At 49.4% G+C, this 21759-nt stretch overlaps 1 protein-coding gene across 2 annotated transcripts in view; it reads right to left on the bottom strand.

Annotated features, from left to right (window-relative positions):
- Positions 1-5451: 5451 nt before the first annotated feature.
- Positions 5452-21759, bottom strand: part of arl2 (ADP-ribosylation factor-like 2) — a 129272-nt gene continuing 112964 nt past the window's right edge. The window contains exons 2-6 of one of the 2 annotated variants that reach the window (XM_072454705.1): positions 11438-11507; positions 9275-9385; positions 8812-8974; positions 6190-6270; positions 5452-5568 (exon numbers count right to left, since the gene is read on the bottom strand). In XM_072454705.1, the coding sequence (XP_072310806.1) occupies positions 5467-5568; positions 6190-6270; positions 8812-8974; positions 9275-9385; positions 11438-11502 (522 nt within the window). In that variant the 5' untranslated portion in view covers positions 11503-11507 and the 3' untranslated portion in view covers positions 5452-5466. Of the gene's footprint in view, positions 5622-6189; positions 6271-8811; positions 8975-9274; positions 9386-11437; positions 11508-21759 lie in introns of both variants that reach the window. The other variant, XM_072454704.1, reaches the window with a different exon arrangement.

Genomic DNA, 21759 nt, shown 5'->3' on the forward strand with positions numbered 1-21759 from the left:
GGTGCCTCATCCACCTGAAGAGTGGGTCCAGTTCGCCTCCGACGGTCCCTCATCTGCCTGAAGAGTGGGTCCAGTTCGCCTCCGACGGTCCCTCATCTGCCTGATGAGTGGGTCCTGCTCGACTCCGACGGTCCCTCATCTGCCTGAAGAGTGGGTCCAGTTCGCCTCAGTCGGTCCCTCATCTGCCTGAAGAGTGGGTCCAGCTCCAGTCTCCTCGTGTCCGTCTGTCCGTCTGTGAGAGTCGGATCTCTCCTTCACTGGAACTCCTCCAGGTTTCTACGCTTTTTTCCCAAAGAGGTTTTTTTTTTGTAGTTTTTCCTGGCCGAGAAGGAGAGTCTAAGGACAGAGGACCCTGGGACATCGTCCCTCGCCACCACAGACATTGTCTGACTTCATCGCCACCACAGACATTGTCTGACTCCATCGCCACCACAGACATTGTCTGACTTCATCTCCACCACAGACATTGTTGATTCATTTCTCCCTGTGGCCCTCAGAGGCAACTGTTGTTGTGATTTTGGGCCTTACAAAAATAAATTGATTTGATTTGATTTGATGGGGAGAGAGTGGAGAGAGCGGAGAACGGGAGTGATGTGATCACGGGACCGGGTGTGGGTGAGGAGGGTGTGGGTGAGGAGGCGGGCAGCGGAGTTTTGGACCATTTGGAGTCTGTGGAGGGAATGGGAGGAGATGCCAGTGAGGAGGGAGTTGCAGTAGTGGAGGCGGGAGGAGATGATGGCCTGGATGAGGGATTCAGCAGCGGGGAGGGTGAGGCAGTGTCGGATTTTGGCGATGCGGCGGAGGTGGAAGTATGAGGTCTTGACGATGTGGCTGACATGGGGAGTGAAGGAGAGGGTGGGGTCCATGATGACACCAAGATTGCGTACCAGGGTAGAGGGGGTGATGGTCGAGGTGTCGATGCTGAGTGAAAAGGGACCAGTTTTATTGAGAGTGGATTTGGTGCCAATGAGAAGGAGCTCTGTTTTGTCACTGTTCAGTTTGAGGAAGTTGAGAGTGAGCCATGATTTTATTGTAGAGATGCAGGTTTCAATGTGGCTGAGGAGAGGGTTTTGGGTGGATTTGGTGGTGAGGTATATCTGGGTGTCATCAGCGTAGCAGTGAAAGTCCAGGTTGAGTTGGCGGAGGATGTGACCAAGGGGGAAGATGTAGCAGATGAAGAGGAGGGGGCCGAGGACTGAGCCCTGGGGGACCCCTGCGTTACTGGGGAGAGGGTGGATGAGTGACCGGAGAGGGAAATGAACTCTTGCCTGTTGGTGAGGTAGGATGTGAGCCAGTCAAGTGCAGAGCCCTCAACACCCAGTTGGCGCAGCCTTTGTAGGAGGATGGAATGGTTTATAGTGTCAAAGGCTGCGCTGAGGTCTAGTAGTAACAGGATGTTGAGGGCCCCGGAGTCTGCAGAGGTGAGGAGATCGTTGAGTACTTTGACCAGGGCTGTTTCAGTGCTGTGAAGTGGGCGGAAGCCAGATTGGAGGGGTTCATAGAGGTTGTTTGACTGGAGGTGGGTGTGAAGTTGGGCGGCGACGATGCGTTCCAGCGTTTTTGAGAGGAACGGCAGGTTGGAGATGGGGCGGTAGTTGGAGAGGTTGGCGGAGTCTAGGGTGGGTTTTTTGAGGATGGGGGTGATGGAGGCCAGTTTGTAGATGGAAGGAACATGGCCGAGGGATAAAGACTGGTTGAAGAGGGTGGTGAGATGGGGGATGAGAGCAGGGAGGCAAGCCTTGGTTAGAGTCGTTGGGAGGGGGTCGAGAGAGCAGGTGGTGGTTTTGGAAGCGGTGATGAGGTCTATGATATGAGAGGAGTTAACAGAGGAGAGGGTGGTGAGGGGAGGGAAGGGTGGGTGGTCAGGGAGAGGGGGGGGGGCAGGGGTGGGGGTGGTGATGGAGTTAATGGAGACGGCAGTCATGGAGCTGTTGATTTTGGAAATTTTGTCATTGAAGGCAAGGAGGGAAGAGTTGCAGAGGTCAGGGGAGGAGGATGGAGTGATGTCCGGTGGCTGGAGCAGCTTGTTGACGGTGGAGAACAGGGTGCGAGGGCTCCGGTGGGAGCTGTTGATGAGGGTGGAGAGGTGGGCAGATTTGGCGGCTTGGAGAGCGTCACGGTAGGAGGAGATGTGTAATTTGAAAGCTTCGGCGTGGACGGTGAGGCGGGTTCTTTTGAGGAGTCGTTCGAGTTGGGGGCCAGTCTGCTTCATGGTGCGGAGTTCAGGGGTGTACCAGGGGGCGGGGTTGATGTATGAGACGGAGGAGGTTTTCCAGGGGGCTAGGGAGTCAAGGGAGTCGGAGAGGGTGGTGTTGAGCATGACAGCATAGTCGTCGGGGGAAGAGGGGGGGGAGTCAGGGGGGAAAGCAGAGGATATGAGCTGGGAGAGCGTGAGGGGGTTGACTGACTTGATATTGCGGTAGGTGATGGTGCGTTTTTTGGGGTTGTGGGGCGAGGGTAGGGGGGCGGAGAAAAGGATGCAGAGATGATCAGAGAGTGGGAAGGGGAGGGGGTGGGGCTTAGATATGGGTAGGAGAGAGGAACAGACTAAGTCCAGAGTGTGGCCTTTGGTATGGGTGGGGAAGTCAATGTGTTGGGTGAGATGGAAGCAGTCCAGGAGAGAGAGGAAGTCGGATGTCAGTGGGCCGTTGGGGCAGTCAATGTGGATGTTGAAGTCACCAGTGAGTAGGAGGCGGGCAGAGAGAGAGGATGCGATGGTGAGGAGTTCAGACAATTCAGTGAGGAAAGAGGGGTGGGGCTTTGGGGGACGATAGATCAGGATAGCGGTGATAGAGTTGGGGAGGGAGAAGGCGAGGTATTCAAATGATGAGATGGATGGAAGGTTGAGGTTCAGTTCAGTGATGGATGTAGATTTTTTATGAATAACAGCAAGACCTCCCCCACGCCCGGAGAGGCGGGGTTTGGCAGTGTAAGTGTAGTTGGAGGGAGTGGCTTGGTTGAGAGCATAGAAGTCCAGGGGCTGTTGCCATGTTTCACAGAGGAGAAGCAGGTCAATGTTATTGTCCAGTAGCAGTTCAGATATAACAGGTGATTTGTTGGAGAGGGAGCGGCAGTTCAGCAGTGCAAGGGAGATGGATGGGGGCGCGGAGATGGATGGGGGCGCAGGGGTGGGGGGGCGGAGGTTGCTGAGGTTGGCAGTGCGGCAGGTGGGGGTGACGGGGGGGCGAAAACTAGTCCAGAGTGAGGGGATAGGTGAGCCGTCGTTGGAGTGTTGGTTATGGGAGAGACCAGAGCCCCTGTGGATGTAGCGGGGCCGGCGAAGGATCCCAGCTGAGCTAGCTGCAGAGGCAGCAGCAGCTGGGAGACGGTGGTTATGGTTGAGGAGGTGAAGGTCAGCAGCGGTGTAGGTGAGTAGGCGAGAAGTTGGTGGAGCGGTGGCCTGGAGGCGTGGGAGTGATAGTCCGAGGAGGAGATGGAACGTAGCAGCAGATGAGAGTAATCCAGTTAGTATGTTGGCGGTGGCTAGAGGCTGGTTAACTAGAAGCTGGTGGGCAGAGAGTTGTGAAAAGCAGCAGTGGACCGGGTGTTGAAGCTGGTGGAGTGAGTGGCGTTGGTTGCCCCAGACCTTGTCTGCACAGCAGGGAGGCCCCGCGATACCATGACGGACCTCCGCAGGTGTTAAGCCAGCTGTTAGCTGGCGGCTAGGGCAGTAGATAGTCCAGGAGTGAGGGAGGAGATGAGCGATGGACGGTGCAGTAATGTCCGATGAAGTTAAGGAACAGGGATGTAGACAGAAGACAACACAGAGACGTGGGAACAAAACAAAACAATGGAAACGACTAACAAAACAAAGACGTTGGGACAGAAGCGGCAGTCCACATACCAGACGCCGGCGTTGCTCTAGCCCAATCAAGACGCATTTGAGTCCAGTTTTGTGACCAGATCGCCCCCGTCTGTGGAGCGGGGGAAAGCAGAGAAACGGGGCTGTACCTTGGTTGTGTGGGGCTGCTTTTCTCCGGGTGGAGCCGGTGCCCCGCTCTCCGTGTCTGCTCCTGTGGCGGGCTGGGGCCACACCTTCGCCCAGGTACAGACCTCCGGGGCGGCGGGTGCGGGAGCGCGGAACCGGTGTTCGGGCGTGGAAACGCCGGTGCAGCGGAGGAGAAGCGGAGCCGCGTGCGGCTCGTGGCGGTGCGTGCCGCTCGAGGTGACACAGGGAGAATGTCAGAGGTGACACAGGGAGGATGTCAAAGATGACACAGGGAGGATGTAGAGGTGACACAGGGAGAATGTGATGTCAGAGGTGACACAGGGAGGATGTCAGAGGTGACACAGGGAGGATGTCAGAGGTAACACAGGGAGGATGTCAGGTGACACAGGGAGGATGTCAGAGGTAACACAGGGAGGATGTCAGAGGTGACACAGGGAGGATGTCAGAGGTAACACAGGGAGGATGTCAGAGGTGACACAGGGAGGATGTCAGAGGTAACACAGGGAGGATGTCAGAGGTGACACAGGGAGGATGTCAGAGGTGACACAGGGAGGATGTCAGAGGTGACACAGGGAGGATGTCAGAGGTGACACAGGGAGGATGTAGAGGTGACACAGGGAGAATGTGATGTCAAAGGTGACACAGGGAGGATGTCAGAGGTGACACAGGGAGGATGTCAGAGGTGACACAGGGAGGATGTCAGGTGACACAGGGAGGATGTCAGAGGTAACACAGGGAGGATGTCAGAGGTGACACAGGGAGGATGTCAGGTGACACAGGGAGGATGTCAGAGGTAACACAGGGAGGATGTCAGAGGTGACACAGGGAGGATGTCAGGTGACACAGGGAGGATGTCAGAGGTAACACAGGGAGGATGTCAGAGGTGACACAGGGAGGATGTCAGAGGTGACACAGGGAGGATGTCAGAGGTGACACAGGGAGGATGTCAGAGGTGACACAGGGAGGATGTCAGGTGACACAGGGAGGATGTCAGAGGTAACACAGGGAGGATGTCAGAGGTGACACAAGCATCACAACAGAACAACTGTAAAAATGAGTCTAATGTAATGTCTAATGTTCCTCGTGGAGGTTTGTGAAAGGGACTGGTGAACTTCACACTTTCACCTCACGGATTTGATAGTGAGTCAAATCTGCGACTGAGTGGTCACTGAGTGGTCACTGAGTGGTCACTGAGTGGTCACTGAGTGGTTACTGAGTGGTCACTGAGTGGTCACTGAGTGGTCACTGAGTGTCCAGAGCCACTGGCAGGACTGAGGACCACTTTGTCTTGATTGTTCCACAATCTGAGCAGGAAACTCCAGATAGAAACATCTATAAATATAGGAATCTTACGCACACAGACCAATACCGTCCACTACAGCCAGAGCTGGGGTCACTCTGGGGTTTGACCGATCCTGACCATTAAACACACAAGGAAATTCACAAGCTCATTTTAATTAAAAAAAAAGAAGTGCTGATGTGACACGTTGTCCACAATGTAACGCTCAGAGTTCTGTTCAGTGTGTGAACAACAGGATCAGTCCACAGAGAAGATCCTGGCCGCAATGTCGTCCAGCAGCCAGTCCACTCCGGTCAGCAGGTTCTCCCCGGTCACCGCGCTGCAGCCCAGAATGCACCAGTGATGGCTTTTAATGTTGTCCAGAGCCAACGCCTGCACCAAACACACAAGACTGTGTTCAGAGCTGACACTTCACACTGTAAAGGTTTCATCTGGCAAAGGGTCAGGATTTAAAGTCCTTCAGGTCAGGGAGGTCAAGATGACTTGTTAGAACAATCATGATTATTCACATCACAATGTAATCATAAGAATTAATCATGATTAATTGTGTGGATTGGCATGTGGAGTACTATTTTATCAGCCCATTTATGAGACAATATCCTTCTTTTCCATTCAGAAAGTTTGATTTTATAAAGGATTTCCATTTTGGACAATACCATTAATTGTACATTTGATGAACCTTTATATGACCAGGTAAAACCCATCGAGGTCAAGAAACTGTAGCAGCACAAATCATTTGACACATTTAGCATTTCACATTGAAGGAAACAGAAGTCTCTCTGTAAATACATCCTCACACTATTTGAAACACTAAAATGTCATATTGTATGTTTCATAAAAAACGGCACGAGATGGAAGCCATGTGGAATGTGGCGGCCTCAGAACGTGGTTGGAACAGGACTTTTCATGCCAGAGCGTGGCAGAGTGGTTAGCCTCTCACCTCTCTGATGGCTTCTTTGGACAGCGCTCCAGGAAGATCCTGCTTGTTGGCAAATACGAGTAACGTCGCTCCAGCCAATCTCTGCAAGGACAAGGACACTCGGCGTAGGACAGTTATCACACAATTATTATCAGTTTAGAGTCAAGGGAAGAGAAGTATTAACCTAAAGAGCCATATTGAGAAATGACTAAAGATTTACATGACTAAATTAAACACAAGTCATTGCTCTTCTGCAGAACTTGTGTATCGTGGGAGGAAAGGCAAAGTAACATGAGACCAGAGCCTGACTGACTGAAGGCGTGGTACATGTAGCAGCGGCGGGGCTCGGGGGCCGCGGCGGGGCTCGGGGGGCGGGGCTCGGGGAGCGGGGCTCGGGGGGCGGGGCTCGGGGGCCGCGGCGGTGGCAAAAGCAGCTCGCTCTTGTTGTCCTCCTCCAGAACATACTCCAGTCCGCCCCCTGCTGGTTCCACGCTGTGGGACCATGTGGTTTCTGTGGACCATATTCACTCCACTGCATGTCATAGAAAAGGGCGTGGCTTCTGTTTCATCGACAGTGAGGAAAGTATTTGAACAGGATTCACTGTGAGAGAATCTAAAAATATAAGTCAGGTTTCAGCTCCTCCACTTTCTATTGGATTTAGGTCTGAGACGTCTCTGGGGTCTTCTGACCGCTCTGGGGTCTTCTCTGGGGTCTTCTGACCGCTCTGGGGTCTTCTCTGGGGTCTTCTGACCGCTCTGGGGTCTTCTCTGGGGTCTTCTGACCGCTCTGGGGTCTTCTCTGGGGTCTTCTGACCGCTCTGGGGTCTCGCCCGTGGCAGTGGTCAGTCCGACTGTGAATAAATGTATAAAACTGTTTTGTGTGTGATCAGTTCTATTACCATGGCAACCGCTGTGGCGTGGGGGTCTGTGCAGTGGAGTCATCCCACATCACTGCTTTTATTAAACACACATTTGTTGTGAACGGGACAAAAAACTGATTTGTACCAGAACCGAAAATGAAATCGTGCGTCAGTTATAGAAGCGATGTGTGTGTGTCTCCTTCAGATGTGTGTCTCCTTCAGATGTGTGTCTCCTTCAGATGTGTGTCTCCTTCAGATGTGTGTCTGCTTCAGATGTGTGTCTCCTTCAGATGTGTGTCTCCTTCAGATGTGTGTCTGCTTCAGATGTGTGTCTCCTTCAGATGTGTGTCTCCTTCAGATGTGTGTCTCCTTCAGATGTGTGTCTGCTTCAGATGTGTGTCTGCTTCAGATGTGTGTCTGCTTCAGATGTGTGTCTGCTTCAGATGTGTGTCTGCTTCAGATGTGTGTCTGCTTCAGTTGTGTGTCTGCTTCAGATGTGTGTCTGCTTCAGTTGTGTGTCTGCTTCAGATGTGTGTCTGCTTCAGTTGTGTGTCTGCTTCTCTAGATCAGTCTGTGCTGGACAGAGTCTTTGTTTAGCTGCAAACACACACTCCTCGTTTGTGTTGAGAGATCGCCAACAGCCAAAGACAAAAGTTCTTCACCTGCCGCCATGTTTAATACGCTCTCAGCTCGTCAGCTGTCGCTTCATGGAAACATGCTCCATCAATGCACATTAATGATATTTTACAGCTCATTTCAGGGACAAACTGACTGTGAAGAGAGTTTTGGTGATGATTATGAGACACATCTAAACTGAGTCCAGTCGCATGTTGAAGGCTGCGTTCACATTGATCTCTCGGAGCTTCCTCCAGAGTTCACTCATGTTCTTCATGCTTGTTCGCCTTGTTTGCCCAAAACATGGAAATCGCGTTGTGCCTCACGCCGGAGTCACACATAGTGTTAAAAACATTCCCATTGTCGTGTTCGATGTGTCTGTAATTTTAAACAGTTCTGCCAAGACCCAGTTACCAAAGGCCTAAAAATGATCAAGGCCTAAATTAGGGCTGAACGATTTGGAGAAATAATCTAATTGCGATTTCCCCCCAATTTTGCGATTTAATGTGCGATTATTGTATCCTATTTTTTTTTGTAAGAAAACGTAATGAATGACACAATATTAGATATATTTAGTGTAAAATATTCTTTCCCACATTTTACATTTGTTATACTTGCTGTCAGAATGACAGAAGAGATTCTCACGTGTTCTGCTTCTGTGATTGGCCGAAACCCCATGAGGGTTGGGTTTGTTTTGGTCCTTCTTCCGGGTAGCGCTAGCTCCGCCGTGGCTGGCACCCACATTCTACCACATGACCACATTCTAATCGCGTACGTTATGATTAGCAAATCGCGTTTGATCACATCGCGATTTAATCGCAAATGCAATTAATCATTCAGCCCTAGTCTCAATTTAATCTTAAAAATAGACCAGCATCTCCTCCAGCAGCAGCTCCTGTTGAAAGTTCTCCAGCCTGTGTCTGAGAGCATGTGGCGCGTGAGGTTCTGAGAGGGCGCTTGAGGTTCTGTGGGGCCTGTGGGGGCGCGTGAGGGCCTGTGAGGGCCTGTGGGGGCGCGTGAGGGCCTGTGAGGTTCTGTGGGGCCTGTGGGGGCGCGTGAGGGCCTGTGAGGGCCTGTGAGGTTCTGTGAGGTTCTGTGGGGGCGCGTGAGGGCCTGTGAGGTTCTGTGAGGGCCTGTGAGGGCATGCATGAGGGCGTTGGCATGGTACCTCCTCCAGCAGCAGTCCACTCAGCTCCTGCCTGCAGTCCTCTAGCCTGAGTCGGTCAGCGCTGTCCACCACCCACACCAGCCCGTCTGTTCTCTCAAAGTAGTTCCTCCAGTAAGAGCGCAGCGACCTCTGACCCCCAACGTCCCACATGTTCAACTTGTACCTGCAACGCAAATGAAAACATCCTCTCACTCTTACTTCCCTCCTCTTCTGCACTTTGATGGTGCAGGTTACTGAAAACACACACACACACACACACACACACACACACACACACACACACACACACACACACACACACACACACACACACACACACACACACACACACACACACACACACACACACACACACACACACACACACACACACACACACACACACACACACACACACACACACACACACACACACACACACACACACACACACACACACACACACACACACACACAGCTCTACCCTCGGTGCTCCAGGGTTTTGATGTTGAAGCCTAAAGTTGGGGAGATGGTGCTGATGTCTTCTCCGTTGAACTTCTTGAGGATGGTGGTCTTTCCTGCATTATCCAGACCCCTGAAGGCCACAGTTAAAGGACAAACACTACACATACCATACATTTAGGGATCATCTCAAAATGGGTTGAAGCTGAAAAGACTTAATATTTTTCGTCTTGGGGGGGGGGCGCACTGACCAGAAGAAGGAGCAACACAAACCCTGCATGAGGTTTCAGCCAATCACAGAAGACGTGAGATTCTCACTGAGACAAAAGGGCGTGTCCTGCTTCTGTCAGTCTGACATGTCTAAGGTTTAACTCAGGCAAGTGACAATTACAGGTTTTGACAAGAAACATGAGTTTCTCACTCTCTCGTCCTCTTGAGACCATCTCAATGTGGTCATCTCACAGTTTGGGTTGAATGTGATGGTCCTAGGGCCCCTAGGGCCCCTGGACCATGTGGATTGAGTAAACAAACATGCGTGACAGGTGACATCATACATCATTTGGAGAGTTCATAACTTCTAAATATAAACATATCGGTGTTCAGGATGTTCACTCGAGGTGAAGCAGGTCCATCAAGCTACTATCGTTTTATCAACGTGTAAAATTTTATGTGAAGCCAGACTTTAAGGTTGAATGGACGATTTTTTTGGCATAAATCTGAGTCTTATTTCCTCGTGGCGTGGACGATCGATTAGTCCTGCCACGTGTCAATCATAAAACGCACCTGTCGCTCACCTGCAGCCGCGTGCGGCTCGTCCCACGTTTCCGCGTGCCTAAGCGCATTGATCTATCATAATATAGTTCCCTCAGTGTACGGGGGAAAATGAAGACGGAGAAAGACAGTTCGAGCTGACGGAGAAGTGGACAGAAATCTACCGGAGACGAGAGATGTGATGTGATCCGTCGCGCTAATAAACAAACACACGTGTGTGTTGTATCAGTCCACACGGGGGAGTGCGCATGAGCACGGGGGAGTGGCATGTACACGGGGGAGTGCGCATGAGCACGGGAGAGTGGCATGAGCACGGGGGAGTGGCATGAGCACAAGGGAGTGGCATGTGCACGGGGGAGTGGCATGAGCACGGGGGAGTGGCATGAGCACAAGGGAGTGGCATGTGCACGGGGGAGTGGCATGAGCACGAGGGAGTGGCATGAGCACAAGGGAGTGGCATGTGCACGGGGGAGTGGCATGAGCACGAGGGAGTGGCATGTGCACGGGGGAGTGGCATGAGCACGGGGGAGTGGCATGTGCACGGGGGAGTGGCATGTGCACGGGGGAGTGGAATGTGCACTTCCGCCTGCGTTCTCAAATCGCCGAAAAATTGTCCATTGCGCCTTTAAGTCTTTTGGGGGGGAGGGGGGGGTCCAGAGAAAGACGAAAAAAATTAAGTCTTTTCAGCTTCAACCCATTTTGAGATGATCCCTTACTATACATTTGATCTATGCATGAATCCTGCTGAAAGAATGCATAGTTATGATTTAATTATCCTCAATATCACAAATGAATTCCATGAAGGTTTAGTCAGTTCTACCATGTTTAAACACGAGCCTGATGCAGCCCAGAGGAGCCATGTCAGCGTACTAGGTCCACAGATTGAGAATATTAAATTACTAATACTTTAGGTGTGTTTATGATGAGAAAGTATGATGTCATTTCAAACACAACTCATTATTTTGGAAGAATATTCATAATAAATTCAGTGACATCAAAATGAATTTGTTTTATTAAATTTAAATTAACTTAACTATTTGCAGACATTAAATGTAAGATATTTTGTTTACAATATTTGACTATTTCAAGGGCCTAAAACATATTTAAGACAAAGTGTCATGTATTTACTTCTAACATAGATGTAAACATAGAATATTTGTGATTTTGATTCAAATGCGTTTTGCAGCGATTGAAATGACGTTTTCTTCAGAATGTTCAGAGTTAAATTACTAATATGTTATATATATATTTTTTTAATTATTCACAACCAGTCTCGGGGCGTTATTGTCCATATAATATAGAAACACTACATGTTAAGTATGTTTTTTAAATGAACGACAGCACGTGAACGCACCACAGCAGTGAGCGTAACAATGCTAGCTCGATGCTAACGCGATGCTAACATAAAGGATACAGCATGAGCAGCCGCATCTCGCGCTCCTTCTGCTTCAGCTTCTTCAGGATGGTCTGCAGACCCATGTCCGCTCCACTGGGGGTCAACCAGGGGTCAAGTTTACGCAAAGCGCGCGCTGGATGCTCTTTCTCCGCAGAGTCCCGGTAATGATGATGCTCGTGGTGAGGCAGGCGCTGGGCGCAGTTCTGAAGCTCACTGCCGTGATACGTCATTCACAGCGCTGATCACGTGACTTAGAAGGTCCGCGAGGCTTGTCACGTGACTCCGTGACAAGTGTTGGCGGTACAATTGATGCCGACCGCCATAAAACAACAACAACAACAACAATACTGCGTCCCTCCACAGAAGGAAAACGTAGATATATTATTCTAGAAACAGAGTTTTATCAATAATACAGAAAACTAAAATGAAAAGTTATTTTATTGCTAACCACAGCATAGTGTGGGTGTGGTAGTACTAAAACATACCACTAGATGTCCCTCTGGAAAAGGGGTCAAGGGTCAAATGCTTTGCTGTTTCATGAGGCTTCACTTTCACCATCACAACAAATGATCCATGAAAGCAGGGTGAGCCCACAAGGGGGCGCCAGAGCTGCAGCCCACGTGCGTGGGGTGCGTGGGGTGGAGCTCTGGCGCCCCCTTGTGCCATTAGGCCGCGCATCAATTCTCTGTCCTGCTTTATTTCCTCAACTCCTCCATTCTTCAAGGCAAGTTTATAGTAGTTTATCTGTAAAGCACATTTCACACACGACACAAAGACACACCAGCAGGAGGCCGGTCCATGTTTAGTCCTGACTCTGACACCAGCAGGAGGCCGGTCCATGTTTAGTCCTGACTCTGGCACCAGCAGGAGGCCGGTCCATGTTTAGTCCTGACTCTGGCACCAGCAGGAGGCCGGTCCATGTTTAGTCCTGACTCTGGCACCAGCAGGAGGCCGGTCCATGTTTAGTCCTGACTCTGGCACCAGCAGGAGGCCGGTCCATGTTTAGTCCTGACTCTGGCACCAGCAGGAGGCCGGTCCATGTTTAGTCCTGACTCTGGCACCAGCAGGAGGCCGGTCCATGTTTAGTCCTGACTCTGGCACCAGCAGGAGGCCGGTCCATGTTTAGTCCTGACTCTGGCACCAGCAGGAGGCCGGTCCATGTTTAGTCCTGACTCTGGCACCAGCAGGAGGCCGGTCCATGTTTAGTCCTGACTCTGGCACCAGCAGGAGGCCGGTCCATGTTTAGTCCTGACTCTGGCACCAGCAGGAGGCCGGTCCATGTTTAGTCCTGACTCTGGCACCAGCAGGAGGCCGGTCCATGTTTAGTCCTGACTCTGGCACCAGCAGGAGGCCGGTCCATGTTTAGACCTGACTCTGGCACCAGCAGGAGGCCGCTCCATGTTTAGTCCTGACTCTGGCACCAGCAGGAGGCCGCTCCATGTTTAGTCCTGACTCTGGCACCAGCAGGAGGCCGGTCCATGTTTAGTCCTGACTCTGGCACCAGCAGGAGGCCGGTCCATGTTTAGTCCTGACTCTGGCACCAGCAGGAGGCCGGTCCATGTTTAGACCTGACTCTGGCACCAGCAGGAGGCCGGTCCATGTTTAGACCTGACTCTGGCACCAGCAGGAGGCCGGTCCATGTTTAGACCTGACTCTGGCACCAGCAGGAGGCCGGTCCATGTTTAGTCCTGACTCTGTCACCAAAGGCAAAGGAATTTTATTTTTTCTCAGGGAATAACATTTGCACGACTGGTAAAATTGTATTAACGTGTAATTAATTAACACAGGATTTTGCAAAGTCGTATTAAATTAGGACGAGCAGCACCGCCTCCTACTCTGTTTACCTTTTACATCCACCGCTGCACGCCGTCTATAGAAGGCCTACCACGCGGTTTATAGAAGGCCTACCACACGTCTATAGAAGGCCTACCACACGTCTATAGAAGGCCTACCACACTGTTTATAGAAGGCCTACCACACGTCTATAGAAGGCCTACCACACGTCTATAGAAGGCCTACCACACTGTTTATAGAAGGCCTACCACACGTCTATAGAAGGCCTACCACACTGTTTGTAGAAGGCCTACCACACTGTTTATAGAAGGCCTACCAAATGGTCTATAGAAGGCCTACCACACGGTCTATAGAAGGCCTACCACACGTCTATAGAAGGCCTACCACACGTCTATAGAAGGCCTACCACACGGATCCTTGGCCAGGCCTTTGTTGGCCTCTCAACACCGTTGCACACGCGGAGAGCGTAAGACACTTTCTTTTGTTAACGACTTTATTAGGCCCGAGCCCCAGCAGGGCGGAGGGCCTATTGCTCCCGCAACGCTGCCGAAGGCAGTATTGCAACTGTCTGACATCGTCCCGTACACGAGAGTCCATGCCGCAGGCATGGGCCATGCTTGTATCTGCTCAAATCAATGGAAGTCTATGGGGAGTGGGCGGGGCATCCCGACGGAATGGGGAGTGACGAGCGCGTAAGCGCTCGTAATGATGATTCCACCCCATGGCGGCATCGGGAAGGCTTAGAGCTTTCAAACGACGTATAATTTTTTGTTATAGTGGAAACGGCTATATTGTTTTTGCTAAAAATATTATTATTATTAGGCCCGAGCGCCACAAGCTGGCGAGAGGCCTATTAATCTCGTAAGGCCGTGCGAAGCACGGCTGCGAAAGTGCGCACGTAGTGCGCACAAAATCGAGCGCGAAGCGCTCGCCCACTTCCAAACACTCACTAACGCACTCCTCCACTCATGCACGCCCCGTGCATACTAATTAGTTGTAGGAAAATGGAACATTACCGTTGTAAACGGGCGAAGCCCGTGCAAAAGTTCGCACTAAACGAGCATTTTACATTGAGATGACGACCGCTTCGCGGTCGTCATCCCCATATAAAGCACTCATTTGCGCTAAGTAGCTCACGAATACGTTCCCCATCTCTTGCATGTTCCGTGCATATAAGCATGTAATGCAAAAATTGAACATTATTACTGTATAGAGGGCCAAAAACACAAAGTGGGCGGAGCCCACTCAAAATTAACGAAAGTACCCGTCAGTGACCAGGGACCCACACCATGAGGTAGGAAAGCGCGAGCGCTTTCCGAAAATGTATAGTTTATGATATTTGAAAAATGGGAAACATTGTTTTCGCATCGGAATATTCTTCTTCTTCTTCTTCTTCTTCTTCTTCTTCTTCTTCTTCTTCTTCTCGGGACCAACCCCCCTATTTTTCACCCAGTGAACATTGACGAAAAGTCACAAAAATGTTCACACCTCTAAAAATCGTGCCTCTCTACATTCTGGCTATTTCCCTTTTCTAAAATAAAAAAAATTGGCGCGTCAGCGCCCCCAAATGTACCAAAAATGCATTGAGAGATGGGAAATGACCCCAAAAAAATCTGATCATAGAATCATGAAATTTGGCGCAGAGGTAGATGGTGACAAGAGAAGTAAAAAATATTATTTCGGCAACGCCGTCCGCCCAACCAAATGTCGGCCATATTGCTTCAAAAATGGCTAAACATGACTTCGGAGTTTTTCCAAACGTCGCACTTTTACGAACTCCTCCCAGGGCGTTGGCCCTAAAAAGCTGAAATTTGGTGAAAATGCTACTGAGGAGTGGGACATCAAAAGTTATCCAAATTACATTGACCCTGTCACAGTCTCTGTGCGGCGAAGCCGGAAACTGTAGCTAGAATTTCAGAAATCTCCCATATTTAAAATTTCTGCCGTTTGCGCGGATAAAGTCCGAATTGCGTCAAATTAGAATCAGTTGTTAAACTCTTTGCCCTAAACCTACTTGAAGTGAAATAAATTCATTTGGCGCCACAGCGCCCCCTACAGATTTTATATGGAGGTTAAATGTTTAGTTTTGCGAAATTATATGAAATTTGACACACAACTAAATTTTAGCATCCCCATCAAAAAAGTCAATGAGACCCATGTCATAATTGTTATGGCGTTGCCGTAACGATGACCGAAACCTCCCATGTTATTCCAATGGGGCCAGAACATGTTTACACTTTAGACTTTCACAAACTCCTCCCAGGGCGTCAGCCCTATTAACCTGAAATTTGGTGAGACTCATCTTCAGGACCATCAAAAGTTATCCACATTTTCATTCAAAGAGTCACGGTGTCTGTGCGGCAAAGCCGCACGTTTTGCCAAGAATTCAAAATAAAATTGCTTTTTGATGGTAAAACAAAGGGGAGAAGATGTGACAGCGTCACAGATTCAGCAGTAGGCGTGATAAAAGGACAATTGGGGCGCGTTAGCGCCCCCTCCTCTTGCGGCGTGGCGGCGGTGTGGCGGCGGCGTGGCGAGGGCCGATCATTGCCGCTTGCGGCTATATTTTTTATTATTTTTCTTGTTCTTCTGCTTTTTGAGCTCTAATTTGACCCCCTGAACATGCTCAAAAACTCACCAAACTTTGCCCAAAATTCAGAATCTGCGAAAAATTTGTTTTTTTCTGGGCCATTTTTTTTTTCGTCAAAAAATGGCGCGACAGCGCCACCGACAAAAGTCAAAATACATTGCGCCTATGGGAGACGCCCCGGGGTCAACTTTGGCGTAAAGCTCCGAAATTCGGGACACGCATTCCTCTCGTGAGGACAACATTTTTTTTTTATTGTGGCCACGCCCCCAGACTTACCCTATGGCCGCCATCTTCCTTTGAAAATGAAAACACGCTGTGTTAGCCATTTTGTTCACGTCAAACTTTGACGAACTCCTCCTAGGGCGTTTTGCCCACCAACTTCAAAATCGGCGTACGTCCTCTGGACAAGTGGGGCATCTAAAGTTATCCAAATTTTTGAGATACCTTTTACGGTCTGTGTGCGGCGCAGCCGCAAAGTTGGACAACTTATTTTGGAATATTGCAGATCTAAAAATTGCTCCCATTTGATCAAAACGAGTCCGATTAGGACCAAATTTGAATCAGTTGTTAAACTTTCAAGTTTGGACCAGTTTAGCATGACAAAATTGAAATGGGCGCGATAGCGCCCCCTACAGAGTTGCCTTTGAGTGAACATTGATGGACAAAAACTGGTTTTACACAAATGTTCTAAACTTTGCCCAAAATTCTATTTTGGGGTCCCGAGCAAAAGGCCAATCAAACTTATGCCTTAATTTTTACGGCGTAGTCGTAGCCATGACGGAAACCTCCCATGTTATCCCTATGGGAAAACCACAAAATCTCTTAAATTACCACATTTTTATGTTTTACACTTTAACGAACTCCTCCTAGTGCGTTTTGCCCACCGACCTCAAAATCGTTGTACGTCCTCTAGACAAGTGGTGCATCTAAAGTTATCAAAATTTTAAGGATAACTTTTACGGTCTCTGTGCGACGGAGCCGCAAACGTTTCCCAGAATTCTGACTATTTGGCCTTCAGAGTGGCCTATAAACAATAGAGTTTTTCCAAATGACATTATATTTTGCACTAAATTCTTATTTGCCATCCTGATCATACAAGTATGAGAGCCAAAGTCATATTTTGTACGGCGTAACCGTAGCAATGACAGAAACATCCCATGTTATCCTTATGGGAAAATCGCAAAATCGCTCAAATCACCACATTTTTACGCTTCACACTTTAACAAACTCCTCCTAGGGCGATTGCCCAATCAAGCTCATATTTGGGGAATATCATCTACACAAGCAGGGCATCAAAATTTACCCATAATTTGATTTTAAGTGGTACGGTCTCTGTGCCGTGGAGCTGCAAATATACTGTCACAAATGGGAAAAACGCCAAATCTTTGAAATGTTCACATTTACGCTTCACACTTTAACAAACTCCTCCTAGTGCGTTTGGCCCACCGATCTCAAAATCGGTGTACCTCCTCTACACAAGTGGGGCATCTAAAGTTATTCAAATTTTATGGATAACATTTACGGTCTCTGTGCAGCTGAGCCGCAAAATTTTCGCAGAATTTGGACTATTTGGCCTTCAGAGTGGCCAATAAACAAGAGTTTTTCCAAATGACATGACATTTTGCACACAATTCTCATTTGCCATCCCCAAAATAAAAGTATGGGAGCCAAAGTCATATTTGGTAAAGCGTAGCCGTAGCGATGACAGAAACATCCCATGTTATCCCTATGGGGAAACCGCAAAATCTCTAAAATGACCACATTTTTACACTTCACACTTTAACAAACTCCTCCTAGGGCGATTGTCCGATCAAGTTCATATTTGGGGAGAATCATCTACACAAGCGGGGCATCAAAAGTTATCCATATTTTTATTCCAAGTGTCACGGTCTCTGTGCGCTGGAGCTGCACATTTGACCGATATTTGTGTTCATCAATGTGTCGCTGTCTTAGTTGTTAGACAATTGCGTTAGCGCCATCTCTGTAAAATGCAGAGAGCAGAGTCGGAAGGCCGGCGGCCCGCGAGGGCCGTTGGATGCCGCTTGCGGCTTTAATTTTTCTTGTTCTTCTTCAGCACTTTGAGCTCTAATTTGACCCCCTGAACATGATCAAAAACTCACCAAACTTTGCCCAAAATTCAGAATCGGCGAAAAATTAAATTTTTTCTGGGCCATTTTTTTTTTCGTTAAAAAATGGCGCGACAGCGCCACCGACAAAAGTCTAAATACATTGCGCCTATGGGAGACGCCCCGAGGTCAAATTTGGCGTAAAGCTACGAAATTCGGGACACGCATTCCTCTCGTGAGGACAAAAAAAAAAAATATATACCTTTTACGGTCTGTGTGCGGCGCAGCCGCAAAGTTGGACAACTTATTTTGGGATATTGCTAATCTAAAAATTGCTCCCATTTGATCAAAACGAGTCCAATTAGGACCAAATTTGAATCAGTTGTTAAACTTTCTAGTTTGGACCAGTTTATGATGACAAAATTGAAATGGGCGCGATAGCGCCCCCTAAAGAGTGACCTTTAAATTAACATTGAAGGTCAAAAATTAGTTTTACCAAAATGTTCTAAACTTTACCCAAAATTCTATTTTGCCGTCCCGATCACAAAAGCCAATCACAAAAATGCCTAATTTTTTACGGCGTAGTCGTAGCGATGACAGAAACCTCCCATGTTATCCCTATGGGAAAACCGCAAAATCTCTCAAATTACCACATTTTTATGTTTTACACTTTAACGAAGTCCTCCTAGTGCGTTTTGCCCACCGACCTCAAAATCGGTGTACGTCCTCTAGACAAGTGGTGTATCTAAAGTTATCCAAATTTTAAGGATAGCTTTTACGGTCTCTGTGCGACGGAGCCGCAAACGTTTCCCAGAATTCTGACTATTTGGCCTTCAGAGTGGCCTATAAACAATAGAGTTTTTCCAAATGACATGATATTTCGCACAAAATTCTAATTTGCCATCCTGATCATAAAAGTATGAGAGCCAAAGTCCTATTTTGTACGGCGTAACCGTAGCGATGACAGAAACATCCCATGTTATCCTTATGGGAAGATTGTAGAATCGCTCAAATCACCACATTTTTATGCTTCACACTTTAACGAACTCCTCCTAGGGCGATTGTCCGATCAAGTTCATATTTGGAGAATATCATCTACACAAGCGGGGCATCAAAACTTATCCATATTTATATTCTAAGTGCTACGGTCTCTGTGCGGCGGACCCGCACATTTGACTGACACTTGTGTTCATTTCCACTGGATTTGCCATGTCAATTGTGTCGCCGTCTGTCAAGTTCTTTTTTAATTCAACACACAATCAGGGCGCCATCTTTATCAAGTCGAAAGCGCAGAGTGGACCACCCGGAGAGTAGGACAACGCCCGGACCGAACCAAACCAAATCCAGTTAGACCATCTCGGCTTGTGGCCTTAATTTGCAGAAGTGGCACGTTTTGGGCTTTTCGCCCTCGATCCACGTCCAGCGAGTCATCCTCATTGTGCACTGTCCATATAGTTAGCGATCATCTCAAAATGGGTTGAAGCTGAAAAGAATATTTTTCGTCTGGCGGGTGCGTGCAGGGGGGGAGCACGGCGGGTGCGTGCAGGGGGGGAGCACGGCGGGTGCGTGCAGGGGGGGAGCACGGCGGTGCGTGCAGGGGGGGAGCACGGCGGGTGCGTGCAGGGGGGGAGCACGGCGGTGCGTGCAGGGGGGGAGCACGGCGGTGCGTGCAGGGGGGGAGCACGGCGGTGCGTGCAGGGGGGGAGCACGGCGGTGCGTGCAGGGGGGGAGCACGGCAGGTGTGTGCGGGGAGCGCTGCCGTGGCCAGCGCGGGGGGCGGGGCGGGCGGGGCGGGCGTCGCCGTCGCCAACGCGGCTGGTGCAGAAAAGTTGGAAAAGCTTTTTTGCGGCAAGACGCGGCGCAGCAAATGATCAAGAGACATGTGCGACAGGTGACATCATACATTATTTGGAGAGTTCATAACTTCTAAATATAAACATATTTAGAAGTTATGAACTCTCCAAATAATGTATGATGTCACCAGGTCCATCAAGCTACTATTGTTTTATCATCGTGTAAAATCTTGTGTGAAGCCAGACATTTTTTTTTGTCCTTTTGTCTTTTGAGGGGGGGGGCGAAGACGGAAAAAAATATGTCTTTTCAGCTTCAACCTATTTTGAGACGATCCCTTAAGCGTTCCTCTTTGCTTCTTCCGTTGGCAGAACTCCAGTTGAACAGATTCTTGCATCTTGAAATTGATATTTGTTATGACTTGTTGGTTTTACCTGTAGGAAACTCTCTACTTTACTGATTTAATTGTTTTTGATGAATAAACCACACAAAGAACTGATTCCTGATTTCATAGGATATAGAAGGTCAATGAACGGAGAATTCTCCCCCCGCCATTTTGGAACCTGTATTTTCACTAAATTGAACTTCTATAATTTGAGACCCTACACACACACATAATACACACAAAATAGAGACCACCCTCCGCGGGTGGTCTCTATTTTCTCCCAGGGTCCTCTACCAGAGGCCCCTGGGAGCTTGAGGGTTCTTCAGTATCTTTGCTGTTCCTGCACTTTTCTGGACCGAGATGTCTGATGTCTTTCCTGGATCTGCTCGAGTCACTCCTCCAGTTTGAGGGTGACTGCCCCAAGTGCTCCGGTCACTACAGGCACCACCGATACCTTCACGCTCCAGACCTTCTCCAGCTCCAGCCTTGATGTTTCTCTAGTTTCTCGTATATATATATATATGAGCACGGCTTTGTGTAATAGCACCATCTAGTGGATTAATTGTCTGACTCCATCGCCACCACAGACATTGTTGATTCATTTCTCCCTGTGGCCCTCAGAGGCAACTGTTGTTGTGATTTTGGGCCTTACAAAAATAATTTGATTTGATTTGATTTGATTAATTAGGCCATGGTTGTTCAAAGATAATAGATTGGTGACATCTAAGAATACTGTAATTACAATGAGCTTAAGCTACGTTCACACCGCGGCGGCCAATTCGCGCCTGACGCCGAAGTTAGACGCCTGTTCATTTGAAGACAAACGCCCCGGACTTTACGTCCGTAAAATACACTCAGCAGCAGACGTGAGTCGTCCTGCACATGCTCAGTGGAGGAGAGTCGTCCTGCACATGCTCAGTGGAGGAGAGTCGTCCTGCACATGCTCAGTGGAGTCGAGTCGTCCTGCACATGCTCAGTGGAGTCGAGTCGTCCTGCACATGCTCAGTGGAGGAGAGTCGTCCTGCACATGCTCAGTGGAGTCGTGTCGTCCTGCACATGCTCAGTGGAGTCGAGTCGTCCTGCACATGCTCAGTGGAGGAGAGTCGTCCTGCACATGCTCAGTGGAGTCGAGTCGTCCTGCACATGCTCAGTGGAGGAGAGTCGTCCTGCACATGCTCAGTGGAGGAGAGTCGTCCTGCACATGCTCAGTGGAGTCGAGTCGTCCTGCACATGCTCAGTGGAGGAGAGTCGTCCTGCACATGCTCAGTGGAGGAGAGTCGTCCTGCACATGCTCAGTGGAGGAGAGTCGTCCTGCACATGCTCAGTGGAGGAGAGTCGTCCTGCACATGCTCAGTGGAGGAGAGTCGTCCTGCACATGCTCAGTGGAGTCGAGTCGTCCTGCACATGCTCAGTGGAGTCGTGTCGTCCTGCACATGCTCAGTGGAGGAGAGTCGTCCTGCACATGCTCAGTGGAGTCGAGTCGTCCTGCACATGCTCAGTGGAGGAGAGTCGTCCTGCACATGCTCAGTGGAGTCGAGTCGTCCTGCACATGCTCAGTGGAGGAGAGTCGTCCTGCACATGCTCAGTGGAGGAGAGTCGTCCTGCACATGCTCAGTGGAGGAGAGTCGTCCTGCACATGCTCAGTGGAGGAGAGTCGTCCTGCACATGCTCAGTGGAGGAGAGTCGTCCTGCACATGCTCAGTGGAGGAGAGTC

The sequence above is a fragment of the Eucyclogobius newberryi genome, unplaced genomic scaffold (assembly GCF_026437365.1).
Source record: "Eucyclogobius newberryi isolate DKJ021-1_F unplaced genomic scaffold, fEucNew1.0.hap1 SCAF_2, whole genome shotgun sequence".
Lineage (NCBI taxonomy): Eukaryota > Metazoa > Chordata > Actinopteri > Gobiiformes > Gobiidae > Eucyclogobius > Eucyclogobius newberryi.